Source organism: Euleptes europaea, chromosome 6 (genome assembly GCF_029931775.1).
Source record: "Euleptes europaea isolate rEulEur1 chromosome 6, rEulEur1.hap1, whole genome shotgun sequence".
Taxonomy (NCBI): Eukaryota; Metazoa; Chordata; class Lepidosauria; order Squamata; family Sphaerodactylidae; genus Euleptes; species Euleptes europaea.
Window position 1 is genome coordinate 69,337,128 of NC_079317.1, and position 11,517 is coordinate 69,348,644.

An 11,517-nucleotide genomic window follows, 5' to 3' on the forward strand; every position below is an offset into this window, starting at 1 on the left:
GGAGAAGATGAAGTATCTTTTGATCACTGTTGCCTTTGTAGCTTTGTTCTACCCTTCTGGTAGGTATGCTGGTGTTTCAATAAAATAAATAATATCTTGCAAAACTACATCAGGATACTGAGAAGAGGCATGGTATAGTTGCTCCAGACCTGTTCTGGAGTATGTGAGTGCTTGGATAGCAATTGACGCTATCCGGATGTCTCAATTCCAATTCAAGAATGAAAGATCTGAATGGTCATTCAGCTGCAGAGAGGAAGGGGTGTTTTGTGTAGTAGGTTTTCTCTTGTATTGGATCATCAGGAGTTTTGTTCTATGGCAAATACTTAGAGGAGGTTCCAGTGTCATTTTTGTCCCCTATGTAGATTAAGTGATATGGTAACAGGAGCTCTGCCTTTTCAGTGTAACAAATCACACTTGGAGGCAGTGCTGTAGAGCAATTATTACTCCTAGGATCAGGATTCTTTACTTCTGCCCTCCCATGATGCGTGTTGAAAGCAGTTTTACAGTTGTTTTATTTCAGGAATGCAGTGAGCCTACATTTCACTATCTTCTTTTCTCTTATTTAGAAAGTGTCATAAAATGTTATGACTGTAGTAGTACTTCCAGTCCATGCGAAACTCAGAAGAATTGTTCAGCAGAGTTTGATTCTTGCATCTGGGTCAAACTGGGTATGACCACTTCTTTACATTACACATGGTTTTTTTTTATATGTGCAAGTAAAATACTTACATGATTGTCTTGTAATTTATATGTTGGCTTTATGCACCTGTTCTCTTGTTATGTATGTTGCTTAGTATTGCCACTGAAGTGAGATTATTCTCTGTGTAGCAGGGTGGATTTGATTTAAATCACTAGTCATTCAATAAGACTTGATTTAAATGATGTGTTTTACAGAAAGACTCATTCTTACTGGTATTATCTTAATATTTTCAACCAGATGAAGGTTTCATTTTTGGAATAATAAATTTTCAGAGTAGTTTCTACAGTTATATCAAACATTTCTGATTAGGTTATACTACTAGAAATTATGAGGAACTTCCTTGAAATATTCCCAAACTGGGTCTCTTTTATGGCCTGCTGCCATTATAGGTTTTCTCCTTCAGGGAGACAATATTTGATAAACCTCAAGCTATACACACAAATGTAATGGAATTTCAAAGGGGCTATATCTCCCAGCAGTTTTGGCTCTGGAGAGGCTGGCCTTCCTTTTTCCAGAGGGGAGGAAGGAGGAGGAGAGATGTTAAACAACATGTGGGGCAAGCTGGATCCCTGTGGGACCCTGTGGGGTGTTAAACACCATGGGGCTGAGTACCAATCCCTCCTCGCAATGTTCTGGAAATGGTCAGCCAAGTAAGCATGGTGCCCCGCCCCCCACTCCCAGCCACTGTCTCAAGGCTCAGAAGAATCAACAGGGATGCAGTTACCCGGTGAAGATCACCAGTCAGAGAGACAGAGCACAACACAAAGTATTCTTGAATTAATTGCACCTTACATCAGCAATTACATGATCCTGCTATACAAGTGTCCTGTCCTCATTCAGACCAGTCCAAGTTACTCTCAGGCCCGTGCATGACCTTGTTATTCCTGATGAGACTTACGGAACTGCCAGTGGGACACCCCAGCTGAAGTTCTACATCAAAATGTGTAATTGTTTGACTCAGCTCTCTGGCTTGGAGTGCACACTGCCAGTTTCTGATTATTGATGGGACTTGGATGCCATGACGAGAGTTTTAAATCACCCATCTGACGTTCCTTACCTTACAGAAGGCGCTGGTGTCATTCCTGCCACTTTTGTAAAGGGCAACAGAATAACCAGCCATCGGTTATGGAATACTGGAACCTCTGGTTTGTCAAGCTCTGTGAGCTACGTATTCACAGCATTGCTGTGGGATGTGTATTCACAGTATTGCATTGTTCATTGACATTTACTCCATCATGCCTTGCTCCACATGCTGCTGCTGCTGCTGCTAGAACAATTAATTTTTCTACAGTATGAACTCTTTGTTCTAGTAGTATATAGAAATCCAAGTAATTTTATTTATTAAAATGTGACGTTTTTAATAGTTTTGTAATATTGGCAACTTTTAAATAGTTTTTCATACTTCCATAATATTTTAAGATACAGATGCAGCACCATCTCCAGCACTGGGTATATTTATACTTGTGCCAAAAGACACAGCTGTATGGGTACATAATACATGGACAGTGCAATTTTAAACCCTGGTAGCCAGGACAGGGCTGGTGAAGGTACGTCAGTCTCCTACGCTTTTACAGGAGAGAGAGAGAGATATCCTGGCCTTTACCCTTGACGGTACCCATATATATTAGCAATTATAGTAGTACTGTGCTTGCTAGCTGTCCACTAAAGCCCTCAACAGCCCATGGTGATGCCAGCAGAACACAACAAGGGGAGGAACAAAAGCAACACAGCATTCTTTGTTGTAGGGAGAACTTTGACTTGCCCTGCAGGGGTCGTATACCGTATTTTTTGCTCCATAAGACACACTTTTTTCCTCCTCAAAAGTGAGGGGAAATATCTGTGTGTCTTATGGAGCGAATGTGTGTGAATCCAGCCCCCGGGGAGAAGAGCAAAGCTGCGAGAGGCCCTGGGAGCCCTGGCCTCGGCAGCCCAGCGCAGAGCCGGCGCACCCCAGGAGCCGGCGTGGAGCTAGTAATCCGCCAGCCAGCTGGGGGCGGGACGCCCCTCCCAGCAGCCTCCCAGCGCAGCGGGAGCCCGGCGCGGAGCCCACGCGCCCCTGGAGCCGGCTTTAAAGCTGCCAGCCAGCTGGGGGCGAGAGGCCCCTCCCAGCCGTGCAGCGGGGCGCGAAGCTGCCCCGCCCCGGGAGCCGGCTGGGATGCCGCCAGTGCAGCCTCGGGACTGGGAAGCACTGGGGGGAGGTTAAACTCTGCGCTGCCATCCCAGGCAGCGCAGAGCACCCCCCCCGCCTGCCTTTTTTCACCTTTAAAGACAGCCCCCCCCCCCCGCCGGGGTTCCAGGGACTCCCTGGAAGCCCGGCGGGGGTGGGTCTTCAAAGTGCTCTGTGCTGCCTGGGATGGCAGAGCGGAGGAGTTTAAAGACCCTCCCGCTGAGCTTCCAGGGAGTCCCTAGAAGCCGGGCGGGGGGGGGGGGGGCTTGAAAGTGATTCCAGGGGCAGTACACCATTTGATTCAGAGTATATTTTTTCTTGTTTTCCTATTCTAAAAACTAGGTGCATCTTATGGAGCGAAAAATACGGTAATTAACACACCTTGGAGCTCCACAGAGTGAGGTTTTCTTTTCTTTTATGGTGTCACCCAGGGAAGGACGAATAGTTGCACCAGCAACATTGTCCATATACACTACTGCAGCTCACTTGGGAGAAGAGAGCCCACAGTCTTTCCCAAGTAAGGCTTTAGGTCTGGAGTGAGTGGGTGAGGAGCTGCTTCTTTCAAGGCACAAGGGGAAATACTAATCCTGGAACAACAAGGAAACATGTACTGCACATTCATAGAAGGTATTCCTGCTCCTTCTGCAGTAGCCTACTGGGGGAAAGGCAGGACTAGAAACATACATCCCACATTCTGCAGCATTCCTTTAGTTACACACCCAGCCCTCTACGCAGAAAAAGGCACATCAGGAATCATTTGGAATCAGCCAGTTAGTTATACCAGGGGCAAGGAAGATTACAGGGAAAGGCACAGAGCTGTGGAGAAATAGTATAAGGTATCTAGTTCAAGCTCCTTGTAGTGATAACTATTAGATATTCCTGGAAGGACTTATAGACCCTGTTGGGGTCTAAATCCCTGGAGATGGCCCATGTCCTGATTGGATGTCCCAGTCTTCAATTGTTATTTAGCACCTGTCCATGTAGCTGTTCTTCTGCTGTGCTCAGGATAGTTATTACTGCCACCTGTTTCTATTCATCCTACCAGCTGGCATTCAGTCAATCAAAACCTTTAATGGCATATAAGCAGCTGGCATTCTCAGTCACCCATAGGAGCTCACATTTCCCCCTTGCCAGAGCACTGCAGTCAGTGAATGCTCGTCTCTGCCCCCTTCCAGTATGACTCTCATTCTGAAGACATCTGATAGTAGTCATGAACTGGGGAGTGTCATATCTCCCTGTCTACCAAATTATAATCAAATAGACATAGCTTTGACACAATATACATACTTGTTGAACAGTATCTGGAATGGCGTTCTGAATCCAAGCCGGAGGCGAAGCAAGGCTTCTGTGCCTTTGGAAGCTGCACTGACTGATTGTACAATAACAAAGTAGAGGTGTCATTGTTTGTGACCAAAGGTGGAATATGTATATGGGTTCTGAGCAGAATAGTGTTAGCAGTGTGGTGCAACCCTGTTAGTTCTTTTTGTTTATATTTATGCACAGTGCTTCCTTTTTTGTGTAAACACTCCTTTTTTCTAAAGTTCTCATCACCAAAGTATCACCCCCACCTCCCCAGTGTGCCCCATCATGTGAGATATGGGTGTCCTGGCTAGGATTTGTGTAGTACTTAGGAGGGTTGAGACTGGTCTCCTAAACGGTGCTGTGACATAAACACAGATGTACGGGGACAATTGTTAATTCAGTCCCAGTGAGGTCAGTAGGAGCCTTTAGACTCATACTAGGGTTTTCACCAGTGTAAGCTGGCAGGATGTGCAAAGGCTGTGAAGGGGTTTAGAATGCTGACAGTGCCCTGTACATCCCTCAGCCTGCCCTGGGTGCTGCGATATCTCTCCTCTATACCAGCATCTGGTGCCACTTGTCATTGGTGTGGTGCCAATATACCTCCATTTATAACCAGCATAAGGCTTAGTTTGTATCCTAAACACTGCATTGTGAATAATGCTTAAAACAAACCCATTTAGATTAGATAAAAAAGGACTCCAGTTGTCCTGTATTCTGCAGTCAGAGCGGTAAGGTCTCCTCAAGTAGTACTAGACCCTTGGTTCTGGGGTTGGCTAGGCTTGCGGGGGTGGGGCTGGAACTGGAAACACTAGGCTTCTGCCTTGTGGGTTGGTTGATCCAGCAAACCTCCTCTCTCAGCCCAGTAGGCTGAGAGGGAAGCGGCTACTCCCTGCCCCAAAATGTGGTGATGGCTGCCAACTTGGAAGGCTTTAAGAGGGGAGTAGACATGTTCATGGAGGAAAGGGGTATTCATGGCTACTAGTTAAAATGGATACTAGTCATGATGCACACCTATTCTCTCCAGGATCAGAGGATCATGCCTGTTATCTTAGGTGCTGTGGAACACAGGCAGGATGGTGCTGCTGCAGTCGTCTTGTTTGGGGGCTTCCTAGAGGCACCTGGTTGGCTACTATTTGAACAGACTGCTGGACTTGATGGGCCTTGGTCTGATCCAGCAGGGCTTTTCTTATGTTCTTATGTTCAGCTCCACCTGCTCTGGAAGCAGCACCTGGGACTCATTTTGTCCTGGTGGAATGCTCTCCCAAATAACATCAGGGCCCTGTGGGACCTCAAAAAGGTCCGTGTGGCCTGAAAGACAGAGCTATTCCACCAGGCCTATGGGTGAGGGTGGCCACAGGTTGTCATCTTTTGCTGGCCTCCCTACCTCCCCCATCCTCTGTTTTATTATACAGAACTCATCTGAATTTTTTCAACAACTGATTTACTGATGTTATGCCATTGATATGTAAAATTTATTGTAAGTACGGTAAGTAAAATAAATATTTTATTTGTAGATAGCCAACTGCTTTTACAAGGTATATTCGACTATAAAACAAGAAGATTATACAATAAAGATAAAAGATAAAATGCAAAATGCCATATAAATTATGATAAAATACAATATAATTAAAGTATATCCTAGCTGGTCATCAGTTCTGGCTACTTACATTCTTTGGCACCAGTTTGGCTCTTATCTTTCTAGTTGCTAGAGCAAGAAGTGACAGCTTGTAAGTAATAAATGAGTTGGTATCTGACAATAAAAATACTAATTTATTGGAGTCAGGAAATAAGTTTAACCTAGTTAATATGGTACGAAGGAATTCCCTCCCCCATAAAATTTATTGTTATTTTAATGTTTTAATTGTGAGATTGACTGTTTTTATCTTTTATGGTTATGTACTTGTTATTACCCGCCCTCAACCCGGCCTTGGTTGACGATTGAGGGCGGGCTAAAAATTTGAAAAATAAATAAATCCTGTAAAGGATAGCATCCAAAGGGGGCCTCCTCTGACCAAGGAGGTAGAACACCGGCAGCAAGCCTGGTGCTGTGTCTCTGCTGGGTTATTGAGCCACAAGCCTGCTGCCTGCGCTGTTCCTGCTGGGTGGATACAGATCTAGATGGGCTTGTGGGCAGGACCTGGGGGGATAGAGGGATATTCTGGTTGCGGAGCTCCCAGGTGCAAGTTCCAGAACAGTTGGGAACTTGCCCTGCAGGGCCTCCCGGAGTTCCCTGCTCTCCCCCGGGCCATGTTTCTGGCTCCCCAGGGTCCTCTTCTGAGGCTTCTGAGTGAGAGTTCAGAGCCAGCTCAGTGGGGGTCACGACACCCTAGTTGATCAGCTCTCTTTTTAACTAAGTAAAAACTGCTATGAATTTGCCTAATATTTTTTGTTTTTTGTTCTTTCTCTCTTTAAGGTGAACATATAAAGACCTATAGCTGCTGGAAATCTTCCCAGTGTGAATTCAAAGATATCGAAAATCACTTTAATACTGGTAGCTTTTCGTATAAGTGCTGTAATTCAAACTTGTGTAATAGCAGTCCATTAACAATAGCAGGGAGTATGATCACCCTCAGCATAGCATCTTTTCTGACCACATTGTTTATTATCTGAACAGAAAAGTGACACTTGTCTTGCTAATATAGAAAACAGCTTGAAACAATCTGAATTTGAGAGAGTAGTGGAAGAAAATTAGAGTGCTAAAATTGATGTGTTTGTTTTCCTTGCCATTATGTATTCAAATTTGCAAAGCCATTCGTTGCAAGACTTCGTAAACAGATGTGATAATAAAAACATAACATGCTTATTTGGAAAGCTCCTGAATTTGTAGGATTCTCAATTTCAGTCTCAAGCGTACCTATTTAAAATAGTTCTTTACCATCAAATGGCTGCTGTACAGTGCCCTCCCACATCCTGATTGGCAGCTACTGCCCTGGTGGAAAACCTTTCCTGATGCCTTGGGTTGGAAATGCTTGCTTCTCCACCTTGCAATGCTACCTAGAAGTCTTGTCTTGTTCTGGTAAGAGGTCTGAAGGGGGCTCCTTGGGCAGTTTTCCTAATCTCTGCTAAACCAGAAAAGGTATCCTGTGTTTCACTGGACGACAAAGAGAGTTACACCAGTCCCATTGATAGTTATTTTTGTGTGTGATGTCTCCATATCTTTTTGGGACACACTGGTGGTTTCCATACAGCGACAGGCTGGTGTGGTTTCCCCACTGCTGCTGTGGCTGCTGATACAGATTGTCATCAGCGGGGCTTCATTACAGCCGGTTTCCCTGTCCTAGTCCTCCGCCAGTGGCCATTCCCCAATCCCCTGGGCCACCAGGGCTCTTTCATTAAAAAAAAAAATACTGGCAAATAAATATCATTATATTAATGTAACATTATAAGAATATATGTAACGGGTTCACTGAGTTTTCTTTTTTAAAAAACAGTAAGTCTCCAGCCCCTCTCATTGTGGAGTTATGCTTTCCCCCTTATATACTTCAAAAAATGAAAGCTGGGAATTCAGAGAAGCTCTTATATCATTATATGCAATTGTTGATTTTTTTAAAAAAGACAAAAAGCCTCCCAGGAGTGGGGAGAGGAAATGTCTGCTGCAAGAACTGAGGCAGGGGAAACGGCAGTTAGGTGGCCAGGAGAATTCAATTTATTTATTTATTATTTCTGTTTGTTATCCCGCTCTTCCCGGCCAAAGCACACTGCAATCTTTCCCAAAACTTTGCAGCAAAACAAATTTGAGAAGCATTGAAAAAAAGCTGGGGTAAGCCTGGGAGGTGCACAAAAGCACCACAGTGCTGTGGGGAAGCAGGAAAAAAACTTTCAATGGCATGGAACCCAAGGGCAAATAACCTGTGTGGAAACGGCCATTATGCACTCAAGTAATTGCCTGGCACTTCAAAGCAGCTCAGATGCAGCCAAGGTTTCCCAATCACAGAGAGCTTTAAGTTATAATGTTTTTTCTTCTGTAAAGCCTGATTCAGGATTTATTAAATCTTTATCCCTAAATACCATCTGTAAGAATATGAAAGCAGCACAAGCATTATCTGAGTTGCTGTTTGCATTGCATTTGGTCCCATTCAGGGTGGAAAAGCGTTATAGATCATTATAGAATGAGCACTAGTCGCAAGAAGAACTAACTGCGAGAGCACCTTTTAACATCTACGGGTTGATGTTACATAAATGCTTTACAAATGTTTGGGCTACATGGCAACATGGACTTTTTTGTCAAGTTAAAATATTTTTATTGCTGTTAGTAATTTTGCCTGCATGGTTCGTTTTGCATTCTGGGTATTGTTGGATAAATCATTCTTGGGTTTTGTACTTCAGCACTTGCTTGTCCTTGTTTTGGAACGGAATTTAACTTTGGGAGGGACACAGCATAGTCAGCACCACAATGTGCTTGTTCATGTGCTGGGAGGAACTCCTTAAAATGTTGGATTGTGCATTATTTTCTGCCGCATGTGTAAACTGCCCTTTAAATAAAATGTCTCTTGTGCTTGTATCTCCAACACTGGGTTGTATCTGCCTGCTCATCTAAGGGTGGCACTTTCCTCCAGTATGAGGAGCCGTCTTCTGATGCATGAGCATCTTCACCAAAGACTCACTCTGGCAGCTTGCCACTAACAATGCTTCTAGCTCCGTACTGGAAGGTGCTGTCCACAAGCTTTTGTTATATGCACTTAGACCGTGAACACACACTTTGGCTTCTTTATAAATTGTTCTTGTAAATTTTATATGCCACCCATTCTCCATTAACATTTTAAAATTTGTGTTTAAACTCCAGCCCTGTTCCACGTGGGGAAGTATGGAGCTGCTTACATGGGCCTCCTATTGGCTTCCTATGTAGGGGCTCACATCTGTTTAATAAAAATTGAATATCCCAGGTAAGCGTTTAACTGAATCCAAACCATCCTCCTTGTCCCTCTTTCCTTCCATCTTTCAGCACTAGAACTAATGTTCTTAATTAAAATAGCATCTCCTTAATGCTTAAATTCTCTACCTTATCTGGATAGCAACTCCCTAACAGTGTGGGGTTCTCCTTTATCACACAAAAAGACCTGGCGGTGGCTGAACGTAACCGATGAAAAATGCCCCACAAAACAAAGTGTTGCAAAAATGCTCAAGTCTCTTTGAAAGATGGTGACATCTCAGGTTTCTCTGACAGCCCTGATATACAGTTTTCAAAGTGATTAGGTCTAAAGACTACTCTGAATTCACATACTTTGTCCCAAGAGCCCTAAACCCAGATCTATGATTGCATTTAGGGGGTTCTGCAGTGGGGTGAGAAGAACCAACTTTGTACACATGTTCAGGAACACCATAAAGAGCCTGTAGGACAAAGCCTAACGATAGAGCCTTTTATCATAAGGATCTGGATGCAATCCATGATCACTGGAATTCATTTGCTGTTCTTATTCCAGTGCGGAAATGGTGTGGCTGTTTTTGTTGTTCACAGTTGAGAGAATGGCATTTTACTATTAGCTCTTGGTAGCCTGGTTAGTTCAGAGGCAGCAGAGAGCTGATAGTAGTTGCCTCTAGCAAGAGTTTACAAGAGGTACAAGCAGAAACAAGTTTGGGACTCTGATGATGCACGGAGATCAGTGTTGACTGTGTGCCTGTTTCTGTACCCTTGCCCTGCACAGTACTCATAAATAAATATTTACAAATACTTACAAAGATGTCTCCAGTATTCTTTCCTTGGGAGGAAACGGATCTCCAACTTTGCACTGTTCAGAGATACCTATCTCAGTGAAAAAAAGCATGCATCAGATAAGTGTGCTTTGCTGCCTGGTTTTAATGCGTATAGGTTCCCCAACATGCAAAGTCGCAGAATCTTGGGAGTTTCCCCCCTCTTGAAGTGGCTGTCTCATCATTGTTAAGTAAACATGAATTAGTTCAGATAAGAGGATTGCTACCTTTATTGCTTCAAGCTCATCTTAAAAGTCTGATTCACTATTTCTGAATATTTTAAAAGTGGTGAGACTACCCTGGCCAACATTCCAGAACCGGAAAGAAGACGGTAGGAGCACTGATACACATCTCGCGTAGTCAGGGTGATTAAAAGGCAAAGAATGGATGCCGTGGCAGAACTGAACATGTGTAGTTGATATAGTGATACATTTGGATTTTCAGGCTGGGAGTAGATTGCACTAGTAATCTTTTAATTTTTGAAGATTGTGTGTCCCTTGTATTCTGTTAAATAACATTTTAATTGTTTCTCTTAAGGTAGTAAGGCTAAGAAGAGGTTGGGATTTTCCTTGAGCCATGCTGCTATTATGAGTTCCCATTTACGGCTGCTTTTATATTCCTTAATGTTAAATATTAATACTAGCTTTTTCCCTAAGCAGAAGTGAAAGTTGTATCCAATTTACAGAAGAACAGTGGAAAGTAATGTGAAAAGGAGCACAGTATAACCCACTGGAATGATCTGTGCTCGGAATCGGGCATTTGTACAGACACATTTATTTTGCTGCACATACAAGAGCCTGTTGTGTATGGGAGGGGATCTAATATGCTTCTCCAGATTTTGGGACTGCATGCAGGATTGCCATCTTTTATTGAGACACAGTTACTACGGTCATTTATGCATGGGTACTTTCACTCATGTTGACTGTCTTGGTTGTTCCTTTGAGTCAGGTTTGCACATTGAATAGGTGCCGTCCCAACGACTGGGGACCCTTCCTATGGAAAGAGCATCTGCGAATCCCAAAGAGTTACATCTAGGCTCCTCATGTTAACGTGGAAGTCTCTGTCCTGCTCTGTAATGAAATATGGGCAGTAAAACAGGAAGATCAGTAAAACAGTCAAGATCCTCAAATTAGTTTTCAAGGTCCTGAATTTTTTCTTCATTGTTTGCTGCTGTTGCCTCATTTAATCTACAGTTTACTTTGCTTTAACAATGTGACTTTGGTCATGGGAACTGCATTTGTGCAGCATGCATCACCCTCTTCCCCTCAGATAACAATAAAGAAAATGTAACAATAAATATTTCAAGCAGTAGCAAATATAAGCACAATCAGTCAAAAGCCTTGGAGGGTGGATAATTCTGTTTTTGGTAAACTGAGTCTTCTTACACTGCTAAAAGAATTTTCTCCCACTTCTTACAAATTCATGGATAATTTTCAAGCCTTTATTTTCTCAAAATTAATCTAATTTGTAGTTGATATATGGAAATAGTTGATCTCTTTATGTTTTGTTTGTTTGTTTTGCTTAGCAGCAATGAGTCCTCTTCCTAGGACAGGAGGCAAGAGAGCATAGGTGGACTGGGAAGTCAAAATAGCCCTGAAAAGGGCCCTCCCCCATGCCTTTTATTGACAGAAACCAAAGATTGAAGGCTGGCAATATTGTG

At 43.4% G+C, this 11,517-nt stretch overlaps 1 protein-coding gene across 1 annotated transcript; it reads left to right on the top strand.

Moving 5' to 3' along the window:
• LOC130479781 (CD59 glycoprotein-like) lies at positions 1-6,779 on the top strand. The gene is made up of 3 exons (XM_056852203.1): positions 1-59; positions 567-668; positions 6,583-6,779. Exons 1-3 carry the CDS (start codon positions 8-10, stop codon positions 6,777-6,779), a joined length of 351 nt encoding a protein of 116 aa, XP_056708181.1. The 5' UTR covers positions 1-7.
• Positions 6,780-11,517: the final 4,738 nt, after the last annotated feature.